The sequence below is a fragment of the Pan troglodytes genome, chromosome 3 (assembly GCF_028858775.2).
Source record: "Pan troglodytes isolate AG18354 chromosome 3, NHGRI_mPanTro3-v2.0_pri, whole genome shotgun sequence".
Lineage (NCBI taxonomy): Eukaryota > Metazoa > Chordata > Mammalia > Primates > Hominidae > Pan > Pan troglodytes.
Window position 1 is genome coordinate 184,406,216 of NC_072401.2, and position 19,021 is coordinate 184,425,236.

General features: G+C 38.5%; 1 protein-coding gene across 36 annotated transcripts in view; it reads left to right on the plus strand.

Annotated features, from left to right (window-relative positions):
- The window catches only part of TENM3 (teneurin transmembrane protein 3), a 2,732,592-nt gene that overhangs the window by 2,675,590 nt on the left and 37,981 nt on the right, over nucleotides 1-19,021 (plus strand). For 19 of the 36 annotated variants that reach the window (XM_054683934.2, XM_054683939.2, XM_054683944.1 and 16 more), the window contains 4 exons: nucleotides 446-466; nucleotides 8,088-8,320; nucleotides 9,730-9,884; nucleotides 10,665-11,539. In XM_054683934.2, the coding sequence (XP_054539909.1) occupies nucleotides 446-466; nucleotides 8,088-8,320; nucleotides 9,730-9,884; nucleotides 10,665-11,539 (1,284 nt within the window). The remainder of the gene's footprint in view (nucleotides 1-445; nucleotides 467-8,087; nucleotides 8,321-9,729; nucleotides 9,885-10,664; nucleotides 11,540-19,021) is intronic. The other 17 variants (XM_054683942.2, XM_054683949.2, XM_009448610.5 and 14 more) reach the window with 3 other exon arrangements.

Below are 19,021 nucleotides of genomic sequence, written 5' to 3' on the forward strand. Positions count from 1 at the left end.
TTCTTTAGAATAACCCTGTGACATAGGTGTAGCTCTTTTATTTCACAGTGGTTGAAATTAAGGCATAAAGTATTTTCCTGTGACTTCAGGACCTGATATTAAATGGACTAAGGCTACAACTTTTAACTAGAATATTGGATCTTCAGGTTGGGTTAATCCATTAGCCATAATGCCAATAGTAAAAGTAACATATTGTCTTTGCTTTGTTCATTTAAGTGTGATTTTCAAATCATTCTATTCTGTAAGTTATTTGGTAAGCCCTAGACTACAGAATTCATTTCCAGTATCATTTCTGCCAAGTTGGCAATTTTCCATACAAATAATTAAAATCTCAGAATTCAACTCATTATATTTTAGAAGGCTTTTCTAACTGTGCTTTCTTTTTTTTTTTTTTTTTTTTTTTTTTTTTTTTTTTTTTTACCTTTTTTTATCTGCTTCCACCAAGAAATAAAGATTTTAGACATAGGTAAGCATCTTACCTTAAGGTTATTGTATATTTTCAAATATCCTTTTTACATTTCAATGTGACCCTCTGAAATTGTTTTCTAAGAATATTTCATCATGAGAGAGGAAACTCAGTATCACAGATCATCGAAGGAATTAAAAGTGCTTAATTGAACAATTATTATACAATATATTGCGAGTTATTTACGTGATATAATTTGAGAAATCTTTTTCAGTTGGTTCATAAAATAAATTTCATTACAAAAAAGTATAAGGAATATCTCTCTATAACAAAATGATTTCCAAGCATTAGTTATTGACCGACACAATCTAAGCCATGTTGAACAGAATGAAACCTGAAGCACAGTAAGGAGGTTTGAGAAGGCCTGCCTGGTTCCAAGAAAACCCCTGACAGGTTGGGTTTTATTGGAGACTGTTTAAGAAAAAGAATCTAGAAATATTTTACCTTGGCAAATTTTTTAAAACATACGATTATGTGAACATGTGGCTTGGCAGAGTGAGAGGCCCCAAAACTGAAGCTTAATTATTAGCTTCCCGTAAATTCCTCTTTGCCTATAGTTTATATTTTCCTAAGTTGGGAGAATTACTAGATTTAAGAAGTAATGTTTTCATTGCCATTATTATGGAGGAAATGACTTTCTTCAAAGTGAAGGACGAATATAGTTGAAGCAAATATATAGACTCAGAAGTGTTTCATGTTCCGCTTTCTGTGTACACGTAGCTGCAGAAGATACAATAAAGACTTGTATGGACACATTTGATTGAAAAACTTTGCTCAGGATAGAAAAAAAAAAGGCGGAGGAAACCAGTGTTTTAAAGTAAAGCTGGCAAAAAGCTAGACAGGTTAGACATGCTAGATCTAGTTTGTCATTAAAATATCTAATGAAATGATATCAGATAGAAACATTAATAATATTTTATGTGAGGTCTTTTAGATGAATAAGTCAACATAACCCCTTTAAATTGTTGTGTAGTGATTGACAACTAGCAAACAAAAACCAAAGTTCTACTGAAAGATGGATAGCTGTCGCATATCAGGGTGACCAAACCTGGCCCCATGATCTTTTCCTGAGATCCCCTATTGATCTTATACTTGCAGCTGATAGCTCAGTCACATGCTAAAATCAACATTTCATCTCCCCAGGATACTGAGCGTGCAAAGCTCTGCTCTTAGAAACCACAGTAGAATTTCAAAAACTTTCTGGTCTTGTTTTCTTGGTAGCTGTGGAGAAAAGAGGAAAGACAGACAGGTTGCACACCAAGTAAATGTGAAAATGCTGGAGGCAATACAGAAAAAACTATCAAAGCAGCTACCTTTTAACAAGCGGGCCTATTCCATGCCGGGCATGGTGCCAGATATTTTATATCTGTTATTGCAGATCCACACAGCAATCCCTCAGGGTTATAGGTGACGTAGTAGAGGCTCCAGGAGGTTATGTATCTTCCCCAAAATACATATCTAAGAAATGGGTAGCAGACGGTTAAACCACTCTAAAAATATGTTCTTTCCACGGCACCACACAGCCGGTTTTCCTGTGTCCCAATGGCCAAGACTCTAGGGGCTCATTCCCTGGGTATGCAAAAAGCAAGACTTATTTCACAATCATTTTACCTGTTATTTAAAGCCATAATCTCTCCCTCTGGAAAAAAAAAAATCTATGAGGTTAGAGTTACATCTTTATTAACAGTAGAAATTCATTTTGTACTAACTCCTGGTGTTTGGCAGTGATACTATTGTAATCCCTCTCTCATGATCCTCCATAATCCTTCTCCTCTGTCCATCATCCTAACTACATTTGTGCTTCTGCATTTCCTTTATGTGCCATGCATGAAGAGTACACTTTTTGGGTTTTATATGGATATTTAATTATATGAAATCAATCAGCGTTAACTGATCAGTTACCGTGTGTTAGGCACTTTGAAAAATAATAATATAAGACAAAGTACCTCCTCTCAGAACTCACAATCTAGCAGAGGAGACAAGGTATATATGTGACACCTTAAATAACATTATCAGTTTCATTCTTTGACACTTAATCATACCCGTGGTCCGTGGTTTCAAATGTGAGAATAGTTCTGTGAAGGAAGAGATTACTGGGAGATGACACTATGGTAAGGAAACATTTTCTGGAAGGGCTGATATTTGAGCTAGGTCTAAAAATGAAGTCTGCTTAAATAGAACAGCAAGAAGAAAAGAGGGCAGTCATGAAGAAATAGAGAAAGCAAGTAAAGTTACTGGGGACTGGGGGAGAGCTGAGCAAGACATGTTCTGAGAGTCATCAGACCCACCTGAATGGAACAGGGGGTTCATGGTGGTAATCACGAGAGATACAGGCAGAAAGGCAGGGGAGGGTCAGATTGCTTGGGGCCTTGAGTGCTCTAAGGAATTATTCTCTCCTATAGGATACCTGAGACAGTGGGGACCCATTTTAGGATCCTGAACAAGTGGCACACTCAAAGTGGCCTTTTAGGAAGAGTAATTTGGTGTCAGAGTTCAAAATGATTGAACATCAGATCAATTAGAAAGCTGTTGCAGCTTGAGATGCTAGATACCTAAAATAGGATGGTTAGCAGTGAAGGAAGCCAAGCGATAAAATAAAGGGAAGGAGAGAATGGAGAGTCTTTGTCTAAGTGATAAGAAAGAGGAAGATGTAGAGAATGTGTAAGGTCTTTGAGCCCAAATCATCAAACATGATCATGTCATTGATAAAATAGGGATTCCATCTGCTTAGTAAGTAATAAAATTGACCTAGCAAAGTCAACATATTTTAGTTCATTGGAACTTCTTCCTTTAGCTTAAAAAATTAAAGTTCTTTTCAGATGCTTCTTCCTGTGTACCTGCCTATCATTACCTTCCCTTTCCTGGTTAATAAGATCCTTCCTGGCGTGCTCCTTATCCTCGCTTTCTTGGGCAGCATGAGTCATGAGAGGCTTAGGAACAGGTCATAGGAAGAAAAAGAAATTGAAAAGTGTGTCTAAATCTACAAAAGGAATGGTATTGCCAGTTGTTAATGATTAAAATATAAAAATGCACACTTTTTATCCTCTTCTATATTTCATATACTGTAAACAGTCTCATTAGTTGGACTAATGGGGGAATAATAAAAATATTGAATAAAAATTAGTATAAAAACACATTGTCTTATTTTAAAATTCAGAGAGTGTTCTGTTATATCAAACTAATAAGCACCACCAGGATATTACCTGAAATAAAAATTCTTAGCTATACTTTAATGAATAGGTATAAATATTACTGATCAACATATTAAACTTTTTACATACATAGAAGCTGCTACAATTCTTTAAAAATGTCTTTCTTTTAGATATACCAAACATTTCCTACTCTGATGTTTATAGTATTAGTTTGCTAAGGAACCCCTTTAATATGTAGTAAGTTTTACCTCATCCTTGTTCCAATTCTCACACATTCCAAAATTTAAAAATTACATTAATTAACTAATACCAGCCAAAGGGCACTTAAACATGTAGAACTAAAAATCAACTTTGTGAATTTTATATTACCAATTAAAGGATCAAAGAAAGTGTCAATCATAAGTCTGTGAATTTGAATCCATTAAAGTGTAGATACCAAATTATAAAAGTTTTATTCAGCACTCCTTATTGACTTAATATTTAAAAATCAAGCAGGCATGGAAATATCACACCCCAAGTCCCTGCTTGCAATATTCTAAACAGTCTTTTGGTTACCATAAAAGAAGCTGTTTTACTTTTATATGTGAATATAGTTTGTTATGCTTCTTCAAATGTCTTGTGTTCTAAAGGCTGTGACACAGTTTCCAACTCAGAAGATAGAAGTGCTAATAATATCTGTTCTCTGGCTTGTTCTTTGTGAATATTTCTCTAGTCTAAGAAGGTTGAATTATGACAGAATAAATGAGCAAATCCAGCCTGCACTTACCACTGGATCTGTGTCTAATTGAATGAGACTAGAGAAGATGTCTTGATAATTGTGATGATCTAGGCAATTCAGGATGAGTTAAGAATCAAGGTGTAATATACTAAAGGTTCTTAACTTGATCTCGGTTTCCTTGGTTTTGCTATTAGTCAAAATTGTAATATTTCAAACCTTTCTGAAATAGTGAAATCTCAGTCAATCACATGAGAATGCTGCTGTGCTTCCACTAAGCAGAGATTTCCCAAAACCAAGCATTTTGAAAATCCCTGTGCTCCAGCTGCTGGCTGCAGCCGCTTCCGTCGTGGTAGCCTCACGTTTTCACAGTAGATAGATTACTGACCTAAAAATTCACCATTCGTTGTACCCACACACCCGCCTCTTCAGTGCTTTGGCTTTTCAGAAAGTTGGAAAGCAAGCACGAGCTCACACTGTCAACTCTCTATGCTTAAATTAGGTGACCTTGAATCCCAGTCCTATGGCATATGATTCAGAGCTTCACTGCCACCAGTCTGTCAACTAGAAATATCCAGACTCACTTTTTTTCCTTTTAGTACTTCCATGCTGATCCCTCTTTTCATTTAGGAGAGACCAGCATCTAACAACCAGCTCTAATTTGCCATCCTAGCCTGCGCTGCTGGGAATTTGTCAAGTTCTCATTTCCTACCATCCTGTGGGAATATTTCCAGAGGCTAATTCTCTTCTCTAGGGCCACGTAGACTCCCCCACATTTGTTCTTCTGGACAATAGAGTTGTGTCCAAAAGTACAGCTTTCATTTATCAGACATTTTTAAAGCCATTGACATTTGTTGCTTGATGGAGAAATTTCTATGTCTTCTAGGAAGGAGATGCTTCAGGACAGGTAATAAGCAAATATAAGCACCACTTTGGGCATTCTCTCTTTACTTCCCCACGAGGATAAAACTGATGACAATAAAGGCAAAGCTTATCACTTGAATGTCCATTCGTTTTTGCACCAAGAAAACTCACGTCCCATAGCTAAAGAGGATGCCACCACCACTGAAGCTGCCACCTCAATAATCTGTTTGTTTGTTTTTTCTCAAAATGAGGGCATCCTGAGGAAGTGTGCATGATTCATTTACCATGAATGAATCATCATTGTTCATCATTACTCTCTAAACAATTTAAAGTGGGTATATTGAGTCTTCATTATTTTAATAGTTTAGGATATTATAAACTGCTGTTATAACAGCAGAAGTAAAAAAACAAATTTAAACCTAACCAAGTTTAGGTTTAACAAACCTAAACCTAAACCAAGTTTAAACCTAATCAGTTTTTTTCTTTTAATATTTTCAGAAACAACTCATACTTTAGTTAATTATTGTATTCCTGCACTTTCTAAGGTTATAAGGCAAAAGACATTGCACTGTAGGAAGAGACAGGACAAAAGCGAGTATAAGGACGGTTAATTCTTAGTGAGTATGTAGTATGCGCTAGGCCCTGTTCTAAGGATCTTACATATATAGTTCGTGTAATCCTCCCAGCATCCTGTGAAATATGTATTATTATCACCACCTTTACAGGTAAGGAACCTGAGGCACAGATAAGTTAGGCAACATGCCCAGATCATACATTTAGTGTTAGTAATGAAGTTAGGACTTAAACCCAGGCAATCGGGTACAGAGTTCATACTCAAAAGATGTACAACTGAGAAGAAAAAAAAGTATGTGTGTTATGTATACACATGAGTGTATGCATACCATGTACACAGCTAGTCACAGTTAACTGTATAATCAGGGAGGTAGGAAAGACTAGAGGGGCCTCTCCAATGTCATGTCTTTCAAAGTAGACTCAGCTTGGTGGAGTTGCAACTCTGTCACCAATTATATATACCTGAAAGACCAGCTGTGTCAACATTAGACTGTTTATAGAAAGGAAAAAAAAAAACCTCTAAAATTGCTCTGAATGTTATATTGATATGTAACTCTTCACTTCTTACAAAGTAATAAGCTGCCACATTAAGGGATGCAATATGTGTTGCTGCATTAAGATTGTAGGCATCAACTTAGGAAAATGATATCATAACACTTAGCACAGCAAGTTGATCACTTGGCATAACCCAGTTGTTCTGAAATGTTTTTCTTGCACAATGACTTGCATCTTTCTGAGTTCATCTTACTTTTTACCATTTCACACACATTTACACACTCTAAGATGTCTTGCCCTAGTCTGTCTTTTGTCACTCAAAGGCTGGAAAGGAGATCCCAAAGCTGAAGGACATACAAAGCTCAAGCCTTTGTATGTCTTTGTATTTCTCTGTATACTAACATCACAGCCTAAGAGCTCTTCAGAGCTCCACAAGGCCTCTACAGACTCCATGTGTGATCTGCTGGCCTCCTCTAACAACGTGAGAAACACTTAAACAATTTTAAGAATAGAATCTCTTACAGGAATGATAAAGTACAACTATTCAGCACTTAGACGGAAAATCATCAAGTAGTGAAAATTGTTTTATTAGAACCTAACCTCATTGGTAATGAGGAGACTACTGCATCACTATTAGAATAAAAATATTCGTATAGGTAGGTTTATTCTAAATATTTTAGATGTTCACAAATAAAATAAATGGAAACAAGCATGTAACTGTGTGTGTGTGTGTTCGTGGCTGTATGTGGAAAGAGGGAGAGGAAGAGAGAGAATGAGAATTAATTAGTATAACTAAGTTCGTCATCAAAAGATACATGGAGTTTGATAATTCCCATCATGTTGACGTCTTGGTTGAGACACCAAATCATTTAAATTATTTTTCAGGTTTTTGTTCAGAAGACAATCTTTGCACATGTACAAGATTACATTAATTTTAAGAATGTGGCATTGAGTGTTTGTAAGGATATTAACTTTTTAATTCCAATGATACGTCATAATTTGTCCCCTCCTTAACAGTGTTGGGCTTACCATTTTTTACAAGTAATGGGACATAAAATGTTTTACATTTGCATTTCTTTATATTTATAAAACTGAGGCACTACATTTTGTATGTCACTACATTCATAGACAGGTTTCAGAGCAGCTCAGTATACAAACTTTGGAAAGAAAACTGAAGGATCCAGCATCCTAGCTCACTGCCACAGGCCACCAACTAAGACTCCCCCGTACACTTGAATGACCTCATTTTAATATTTAACCCCATAGGACAGACACTGGCACTTTTCTGGATTATGATAGAGCAACCAAGACAGATACAGTGGTACATTTCTTCAGGGGGAGGGTTTTTAGTTTGAAAGGATAATACCCTATGGCGAGGTATGAGTGGAATCAGTAGTATATTGTACTTCACTGGAGAATTTGATGGAGACATGCTTCCCCTGGAATAAACTTTATGTCCCTCATTCAGGGGCAGTTTTTTAATGGCTTTGCATTGAGCACAAAAGATTTAGACAATTTGCTTCTTTGTTTTAGGGTAGACACATATTGCCTTTTAAAGGTAATATTTTTGAAGATGACTGCTAGTAAATTGTTGAATCCTCAGCGTCAGGCAAGGAAGGCAAACGGTAATATCAGAGAAATGCTACCTGTGAGCACATTCTTTTGAGTCATTATTAAATAGACAGTACTATTCATGTCTAATCTTTGATCATGGATTCCAGACTATAATCAGTTTCTCATGATCTGTTTTATTTTGCTTTTAATTTCCCTCTGTGTATTAGGAGTAACTCCCTTTGATGTTTATGTATGATCCTTTTCACAGCAGCAACCCAGCTCATAGATACTACCTTGCAACGGATCCAGTCACAGGAGATTTGTACGTTTCTGACACAAACACCCGCAGAATTTATCGCCCAAAGTCACTTACGGGGGCAAAAGACTTGACTAAAAATGCAGAAGTCGTCGCAGGGACAGGGGAGCAGTGCCTTCCGTTTGACGAGGCGAGATGTGGGGATGGAGGGAAGGCCGTGGAAGCCACACTCATGAGTCCCAAAGGTACCGGCAGTTGCCGATTTGAGGATTTCTTTTTATTTATTTAAAAAAAAAAAAAAGGGTAGAAAATCCATTTAGTGCCTAGTCATGTTTAATGCTGAGTCTAACTTTTTACCTTTGACGGTGTTCTGGAAAGCTGTTTCACATCTAGGGTTTTTAAAAGCCATGTAGCATGAAACTGCTAGAATCCTAACTTGGTTTTACAGTAAATACTAGGTTCTTGGCATTTTTCATTATCATACCATTGTATCAGCTCTTCAAAGAATGAAGCAACTACTCTATATAATTCAGGCCACATCCTGTTCAACTTCAAGGAAGTATCCAAATTCTTTCATAGTCCTGGAATTTCTTTGTCATGAATGAGTCCCAGGCTTCTTTAAAACCCATCACTAAGCAACCCTGTGAGCCCTCACCCTCTTTGGAGAGCTGTTAAACTTTTGTTTCTATGCCATGGGAAAAAATCCTTGCTGAGAGGAATTTTTGGAGGTAACAAGGGCTAAAAAATTCTACGTGATAAAGGCTTTTAAACCAGGCAGGAATGATTCCCTGCTCATGTATTATGGCACTCAATACAATGTTTTTTGGTTTGGGGCCTTTATTTTTTTCATGGTAGCTGCTGACTATTATGTGAACAAGGACTGGAAAAAAGTATCTGTACTGAATTATTCATAATAGAAAATTTCATTGTAACGGGGTCAACAAAACACTAACCTTGGCTTAGATCTATTTTGTTAGAAGGATACGGTTACTGTAAGTGAGCTGGAATGGAATTTGAAACTGGTTCTGTAATTTATAGACCACAACATTATATAATCATTATAATTTATATTTGAAACATTCAGGTATTACCTGTGTGATACATATACTCACAGGGGATTCTGACAAAATTGGATTATTTCCCTACTGAATTTTTTTTTTTTTTTTTTTGAGACGGAGTCTCGCTCTGTCGCCCAGGCTGGAGTGCAATGGTGCAATCTCGGCTCACTGCAACCTCCGCCTCCCGGGTTCAAGCCATTCTTCTGCCTCAGCCTCCCGAATAGCTGGGACTACAGGCTCACACTGCCACACCCAGTTTTTTTGTGTGTTTTTTAGTAGAGACAGGGTTTCACCGTGTTGCCCAGGCTGGTCTCGAACTCCTGAGCTCAGGCAGTCCGCCTGCCTCAGCCTCCCAAAGTGCTAGGATTGCAGGCGTGAGCCACCATGCCCTGCCTCCTTACTGAATTTTTAATTTATTTGTATTATAAATGCCTATGTTGGTTTTTTTCTAATGTGTTTGCAATCTGCAGTCCTACCTGCTACCTGTCACCCATGTTGTCACTGGGGTTAAATAATTGAGCTTAATAATGGGCCTAATAGTTAACAAAAGTAACCATTTTTGAAAAATTAGTAATACTTGCTTCTCTCAAATACAGGAATGGCAGTTGATAAGAATGGATTAATCTACTTTGTTGATGGAACCATGATTAGGAAAGTTGACCAAAATGGAATCATATCAACTCTTCTGGGCTCTAACGATTTGACTTCAGCCAGACCTTTAACTTGTGACACCAGCATGCACATCAGCCAGGTAGTTAAATACTAAGCCGACTTGTTTGTTTTTCCTCTAGGTGACTTGACTTATTCAGTCGGTAGACTATGATGGCACCATACTAAACTGCATATATCATGTGTTGCAGTGGTTCTGATAGGGCAGTTCCATTTACATGTATCACAGGAGCTAATAAAAAGTTATTTTCTTCTATAATTCTACATTTGATGAATTCAGTGAGATACAGAACAATTATCACTAAGAAATGCTAAGCATTTGTAATAAAATACCAGTAAAGTAGGAGCATGCAGGTATTCTAAAAAGAACCAAACAACTGAAATCTCTAATCTTTTGATTGCATGAGCTCCTTAAGTAGTAGAGAGAACCCACTATGATTAGTCCCAAGGGACTTATATTTAGAAATAGAAACTTTACTGTTGGCCTGATTGAAAACACAATAGAATACTAATCTATTCATAACCTGGAAAGCCCCAACATTTGGTGGTTATTGCTGCCATAAGGAACATGTGTGTTCATAGCTCATCGATATCTGTTGACTCACTACGTAGAGGCCTATTTGCTATTTGCCTGTAACTAGCAAATCTTTCTGTGAGCTGAATTTTAAAATAAAGTGTTATTTCCTATATCTATCTTCATTCATTACTTTTTGGTTTATTTTACTGAGGCTATTGAAAAAACTATTATCAGACAGTTTATCTCAGATTAATGCCAATTTCCCTGAATGGTCTAATTTACTCTTCTGGCGAATTAACTGTAGTGCAGTAACTTACTAACCAGGCCATTTCTTTTTTTATTAAGGTACGTCTGGAATGGCCCACTGACCTAGCCATTAACCCTATGGATAACTCCATTTATGTCCTGGATAATAACGTAGTTTTACAGATCACTGAAAATCGTCAAGTTCGCATTGCTGCTGGACGGCCCATGCACTGTCAGGTTCCCGGAGTGGAATATCCTGTGGGGAAGCACGCAGTGCAGACAACACTGGAATCAGCCACTGCCATTGCTGTGTCCTACAGTGGGGTCCTGTACATTACTGAAACTGATGAGAAGAAAATTAACCGGATAAGGCAGGTCACAACAGATGGAGAAATCTCCTTAGTGGCCGGAATACCTTCAGAGTGTGACTGCAAAAATGATGCCAACTGTGACTGTTACCAGAGTGGAGATGGCTACGCCAAGGATGCCAAACTCAGTGCCCCATCCTCCCTGGCTGCTTCTCCAGATGGTACACTGTATATTGCAGATCTAGGGAATATCCGGATCCGGGCTGTGTCAAAGAATAAGCCTTTACTTAACTCTATGAACTTCTATGAAGTTGCGTCTCCAACTGATCAAGAACTCTACATCTTTGACATCAATGGTACTCACCAATATACTGTAAGTTTAGTCACTGGTGATTACCTTTACAATTTTAGCTACAGCAATGACAATGATATTACTGCTGTGACAGACAGCAATGGCAACACCCTTAGAATTAGACGGGACCCAAATCGCATGCCAGTTCGAGTGGTGTCTCCCGATAACCAAGTGATATGGTTGACAATAGGAACAAATGGATGTTTGAAAAGCATGACTGCTCAAGGACTGGAATTAGTTTTGTTTACTTACCATGGCAATAGTGGCCTTTTAGCCACTAAAAGTGATGAAACTGGATGGACAACGTTTTTTGAGTAAGTATATGAAAATTCTACTCTGATTATAAAATACTGTGATATAATAATATCATCTATAATAACAATATAATCTTAAGGGCTGGAGGATTCCATGTTTTTGAGAGTCTAGAGCTTCTGTAATTTTTGGATCCCGGCTGGGCACGGTGGCTCATTCCTGTAGTCTCAGCTCCTGGGGAGGCTGAGACGGGAGGATTGCTTGAGCCCAGGACTTCGAGGCCACAGTGAGCTATGATTGTGCCACTGCACTCCAGGCTGAGTGACAGAGCCAAAACGTATCTCTAAAGAAAAAAAAAAATGGCCGGGCGCAGTGGCTCACGCCTGTAATCCCAGCACTTTGGGAGGCCGAGGCGGGCGGATCACGAGGTCAGAAGATCGAGACCATCCTGGATAACACGGTGAAACCCCGTCTCTACTAAAAATACAAAAAAATAGCCGGGCGTGGTGGCGGGCGCCTGTAGTCCCAGCTACTCGGGAGGCTGAGGCAGGAGGATGGCGTGAACCCGGGAGGCACAGCTTGCAGTGAGCCGAGATCGAGCCACTGCACTCCAGTCTCTGGGTGACAGAGCGAGACTCCGCCTCAAAAAAAAAAAAAATAGATTCCTCTTTCTGAGAAAGAAGACAAAATTGCAAGATACAAGATGCAGGGCCTTGGAAAGGGAAGGGACTCGTGTAAGGGAGAAGCCCAAAGCTTAAGTTTCAGTTGGCTTCATGGTAAATTTACCTGTACTTCAGGATTAACATCTTGCTTCCAATAGACCTAGCATCTTAGCAGCAAACCTTCTGAGAAGCATCCCGCAGCTGTGGTTTGGGGCATAAAGCCTTTGGCTCTAGGTTTGCCCACCTGATAAAGCTGACTGTATCAGCTTTGAACTTGCATTGAACAAAAACTTCAAAAACATTTACAGTGAACTTTGCTGATTACGTAGAAGGGCTTAAGTTTTTGTAATCGTTACCAGAGAAGCTACACTGTGCCTCAAAGAACCTTACAACTAAATGCAAGTCAGGAATTGCAGTTTGTTGCCTGAAAGCATGTGAAGAGGTAGGAAGCTCATTCAGCCAGGGTGTTCCAAGAGATAGCATGGAGTGGTGGCCCGGGCACTGTGCTGTCTGAACAGTCACATCTCGGGAGTCACTGAGAATGAAAGGAGAATCAGCTGTTGAGTATGTTAGGGCATGTATAAATGCATTCTCAGTTGCTTGTTCACTTGACTCGGTTGTACAAGCCATGAGGGGAAATGAGATATGCAGAGATGGCATGTTGACAAACGCAAAATAGTCTTTGAAATGAATCCTGAGTTCCTTAGTGTGGTTTTCACAATGATATGGTGAAGCAAAGGTATTTCTGTAGGAGCACACCTCTTAAATTATCATAAAAGTCAGTAGAAAAAATGACTCAATATACAAATATTTTCTGTACAGCTTTTCTGGAATGTGTCTTATACATAAAGCTTAGTTCTCCTGTAGCTTGAATTGCTTTTCTTTTTTGACAGATTCCCTTTTAATAAAATGAATGTTAGCCAGCAGCATGATTTCGTCAGAGGAACAAACCTTTTCAATTGAATTACATTAAAATTCTGTTCTTAGCATTCCTTTTGCTCATTTTAGTATCGCAATAGGAAAGGAATAAACTGGAAGTTAATGGAAAGCACTTCCTTTGCACTGTTTTCAAAGTGATCGCAGGCTAGATTGCCAACGAAGCAAAAAAGAGCACAGGAAAAGTGCTGCCATCAGATGAGACGGGGCAGGAGAGCTGCTCTGATTCTAAGATCTTCAGGAGGCCGGGCGCGGTGGCTCACGCCTGTAATCCCAGCACTTTGGGAGGCCGAGGCAGGCGGATCACGAGGTCAGGAGATCAAGACCATCTTGGCTAACACGGTGAAACCCTGTCTCTACTAAAAATACAAAAAATTCGCCAGGCGTGGTGGCAGGTGCCTATAGTGCCACCTAGTTGGGAGGCTGAGGCAGGAGAATGGCGTGAACCCGGGAGGCGGAGGTTGCAGTGAGCCGAGATGGCGCCACTGCACTCCAGCCTGGGTGACAGAGTGAGACTCCGTCTCAAAAAAAAAAAAAAAAAAAAAAGATCTTCAGGAGATGGTGGTGGCATTGGTAGGGTTTCGGTTTAGTTGAAAGCGGGGGAAACATAGAGAAATAAGTTTTTAGTATAGTCTGGTACTCAAGCCCTGCTCTCCGGGCCATTTTTGAATATGTCCGTATTCGTTCCCAGGAGTTCATTGTATGGATTAGTGCTGACACTTGAACTTCCTACAGCAGATACAGTGGTTTGCTTATGGCCTACAAATGCATTTTAATCAAGTTTGGAAAATTAGAGAAATTTCACTGGTGGAGCTGATGTGGGATATAAAACAATTTGGATTTTTTACCTTTTAAAGAAATGATAGTGCAAAAAAGAAGATATATTTCTCTAGTAACAAATAACCTCCAAGAATTTCAGACTTAGGAATCGGCAGACTGGCTGAAGTAGAGGTTGGGTTGGCAAGCCAATCTTGTATATAATGGGAAAACAGTATTTTAAAGAATGAAAGGTTTTAATTAATTAAAATACAGCAAAATCACATTTTCACCAATACTCATTACATGTCATATTTAAAGTATATCTATTAAATCTTATAACTAGATAAATTGCTGTAAGGGCAACTAAACTATTCCAAAAAGCATTATTGAAATATCTTACAAAATATCACCCTCACAATTTTATATATATCCATATATATAAAAGAATATCATAGTTTAACAAGCCAGTGTTTAAAAATGACTTTTCTAACAAAATTAGCAGAAATACTGCTTTTAAAAAACAGCGTTTTGTTAGTTTTCCTCATAAGCTGGCTACAGCAAAGACGACTAAAAAATTTCTAAGAAACCTTTATGCGTTTTGCAAAATAATGTGTTAAAAAAGAGCACTTAATCCAAGGAATTCAGAATCATCGTGTCAGAATGACAAATGATCATTTTTTTTCTTCCCATACATTCTTGTAATTTGGCTGTGAAAGAGCAAAGGCCACCTCTTCTTAAGGGTCAGAAACTTTAAAACACATTCAAAAGGAAATGCACAAAAAGAAAAGGTTGGGGGAGGTGTCATTATCAGGCCGCCCCTCCAGAAGCACTGTCTGTGTTCAGACACAGCAGCACGTATTGTCTGTGTGAGTTTGAGATGGTTAATGGGCAAACTCAACCCCTGTCGCTACTCATCAGAGCCTTGACAACAGAGTTTCTGCTGCTTGTCTCCTGACCTGGGTGTGCGGCGGGATGTGAGCATCCTAATAGAGGCAGCGGGGGGCCTCTGAATGCCTGTCGGAATGCCTTTGTTTTTGTAGTTATTGGTGAACTGGCCGACTCCCAGAATATTAGTACGTGTCTGTAATATTTCCCTTCATTTTTAGAGTACCGTGTGTCTATGTGTCTACTTTAGACCTTACAAAGGGCAGCCAGTAAGTTCACAAAGAAGGGATTTGACAGGTTTGACAATGGCCAGAGTGTCACCAAAACCACAACGAGATTGTGAAAAAAAATTGCCATCCCCCACTGAAAAACACCTGCTTTCTATGACTTCCATGACACCAGTCCCTTGAGCTCTGATAACAGGCTCTATAATCATCTTCCTGCACAAATACCTCGCACAGAAAAGTTAAACTTTTCAGCTCAAATTCCCATTTGTATATGGCCAGCTTTCTGACTAGCCTGGTGTCTAAAAAGCCTTGAGATTAAAGCTTTTGTAGGATAGAAACAGATGGAAGAAGATCTGGAATCAATAAATTTGCCTACTGATAAAAATACACTTGTCATAGTTCCTTCCAAAGAAATTTTAAAAGAGAATTAGTTGCAAGTACTTACCTTACATGTTTTTCTTGGTACAAACTTGAGTGTACCATTAACATGTCACAGTATTGGTATAAGTACAAAATGAAATGTAAAAGTATTTCATAAAATGCAAACTTCCATTATCTTTGTGGCTCCCACCACTCCTGGAATGTTGCTGTGGGTATAGAACTCTCCCAACAGCTATTTGTTGAATGAAGAAATAGAAAAATAAATCAAAGATGTAGACAGGTCAGTGTTTATTTGCAGAGAAGAGTCTGGTAAAACCAGAAGCTGGCATTTGCCAACGCTCCACTGAGAGAACACCTGTAAATGCTCTTTTGCGTTCTAAGTTAGTTCACACCTCCGTACCAATAGTGAATGTTGAAAATGTTAACGTTGCCCATTTTTGTTACTGATTTTTAAAAATATTTACCCAATATTGCATGTTTGCTCGCTGTATTTTGCTTTATAAAATAAGGACTTCCTCAGTTGATCTTCTTATTCCAATAATTAAACAAAATAATAACTTCCTATTGATAGCACTTTCTTCTGAAATGTTGGTGTTAAACACAGAAAACTTTTCCCATGCAAATACAGTTAAAGAATATAATTGTATCTGGTATCAGAAAGAATTCTAGGAGAAGAAAGCCTGATTCCCAATAAGGTTTTTATCAATCACCAATAAAGTAAGTAGGGTGATTCTTCGGGGTACACAGATGGGGTTTCTTTAGCGTGATAACTGTCATTTCAAAAACTAGAGATACCATCTGCTTCTTGGCGGCAGTTTCTCTCCATGTTACTTGTAATCATTATGTCCCTATTGTGATTCATTAGAGAAGTGGCCAATATATTTAGACATGCTACTGGATGGTATGGTGGGAAGACTACATTAGGTATCAGATGGTTTATAACTCAGCTTTGAAATCACTGAGTTAGACTAATATGTTTCACGAGCTAAATAATTATTCATTACGGACTGAGTAAACCATCTTGGCTCTGACCTCCTCTTCCATTGACTTGCTGGGCTGTAGAAAGGACCCCAACTAGCTAACAGGGTCCCCTTGTATGAAGACACTGTGTCTTCAGTGAGTATTAGGGACCGCTTCATGCTGCTCTTCACACCACTTAAAAACAGTGGCCACACACGATCATTCCTTAGCCAGAGTAATTCCAAGGAAACCAAAAAGATCTCACCTGCTAAATATTTATTATTTAAAAAGTTTATGCCTGAAAAGAAACCGCGGTTCTTACACTCGAATGCACAAAGAAGTGAAATCCAGTGTATTGAATTGGGGAACAGAATACGTTATTTAATAGTAAATGGCATTTCACAGTTCTCTGCTTGCTTACCCACATCAAATACAAACCGTTTGGGCATATCTAGAGGCTCTTCTGTCTGGTTAAAGAAGACAACATGAAAAGCTATGAATTCTGGCCAATATGTACATGCACACCAGCAGGTTAGTGACATTTTTTTAAATCTTGGGACTTTGAATATTTGGAGCTCTGTATTTGTGGAGCTGACTCTGTGATCTTTTGTGAGCTATATTCAGATTCACAGAGCAAATAAATGAGTTTCAGCTTTTACACATTATGTAGGTACATATGGGTCTCCAGCTTCTCATTTGGGTGGTTTATTGTCCCTCATTCAAGCTTTTCAATTTCAGAATGAGCTTCTGAACCATTTCTTTATAATGAACTTAACTCAGTGCCCATGGCAAACCCACGACTCCCACTGACATCAGTTCTCATGCTGTAGGAGTGCCTCAGAGAAGGGATCCCCGAAGAGGAAAGACAGGCAATGTGAACAGCGCATGTGCTACGCCTAAGCCTATTTCAAGTTCAAAACTGTATACCAAAAGCACAAACAATGCAGGAAAACGCAATGATAATTATTCATTAATTAGAAAAGATATCATTAATTAGAAAAGTTATGCCCATTCTTGTTGACACTGAATCCTGTTTAAACAGCCTGGCTGCAGTGCCATGCTGTGTTCTCCTTACAAAAGTGACCACTGCAATCACTTCTAATGTTAGAAGAATTATAGAGGTTATCGGCTGGGCACGGCGGCTCACATCTGTAATCCCAGCACTTTGGGAGGCTGAGGTGGGCGGATCACATGAGGTCAGGAGTTCAAGACCAGCCTGGCCAACATGGTGAAACCCTGTCTCTACTAGAAATACAAAAATTAGCCGGGCGTGGTGGCACTCACCTATAATCCCAGCTACTCAGGAGGCTGAGGCAGGAGAATCGCTTGAACCTGGGAGGCAGAGGTTGCAGTGAGCCAAGATCACGCCACTGCACTCCAGCCTGGGTGAAAAGAGTGAGGCTCCATCCCAAAAAAAAGAAGAAGAATTAGAGAGGTGTCTTCCACAGGACAAAACTGAGAGGATATCCTTTCCTTTGATAAGCATCTGCCATCCAACCCTAAAAACTCAAACACTGAACCTTGCATTATTGTTATTTCTGCCAAAAACTGCATTAAAAACTGAGCAGCCCACTTTATAAGTATATACGTATATACACACACACTTATACACACACATACATATATATCTTAAAATGGTGCTCAGCCACCTGCTTTATTTTCCTTTTCCTTTTTCTTTCTTCATGAAAGAAAACATTTAGGAGTTTAAGAATGATTTGCAGGAGATTTTATCAGCAGATCACTTAAAATCATGGGAAAATTCTATTTTTGATAGAATTTTAAATATTTGATTTAGTAGAATCAAATAGTTTATTTCTATTTTTGATGTTTTGTTTAATTGCTTAATAATTTTTGCTTTAAATTATTAACCAAACCGTGTATTTCCAGGGACATCAATAAAAAAATGCATAGGCAAGTTTCTAAAGTGACTGCTGTACATTTCAAGCATTAACCTGAACACTATGAAGGCAATACTTTTATTAATACTTGATCTATTCCAATTACCTTCTGCAGTCTAGTTTTTAAAAATCATTAGTTCTGCCCAGGTTTCAAAGGAGAAAAGGAACTGGGGAAATAGTATGTTATTCAGATTACTCAAAAAATTGCACAAAAAATAAAAACAGATTAGTCAGATTTTCTCAGTTCATCGGCTGTGTCCCTGGAGTGTGTTGATAGTTGCAAGGTTGAATTAACTCTTTCAGGGTGTTCCATTTGGCAAGTCAATATTCCAGATGTGCTAACTTGTTCCATAATGGTTCGAGAGTAAATGCAGCTTCCACAAGTGTCCAGTTTCCTCTTTAAACTCGTTACGCAACTGTCTAGATTAGATGATTTGATGGCCTCATATCTGTGTGCATCATCAGCTTCCCTTACACGGTGATTATCAGATATTTACCCTAACACTAAGCTGTGTACACCAGCCGTTTAAAATGATTGATAATAAAGCAATAAGTTTACACATGGACGATCAGTGCAAGAGAACTTTTCATATTTTACAATCACAGAACTGAAGATTGACAATTGAGTGTTTTCTGGAGACTTTGCAGCATCTGTGGCTCATTCCTCTGACAATAAAATAAAAGCAATGCCAGCAGCTCTCACTCCTGGATCCCGTAACTCCTCAGCCTCCCAGGAAGGTGTTCAGCACAGAGAAAGTCCCTGGCCTATGTTTCAGGATCCTAGAGTGGTGTCAGAATATCTTGAGGCTGCAAATGCAGAACCAGTGTGGACACTG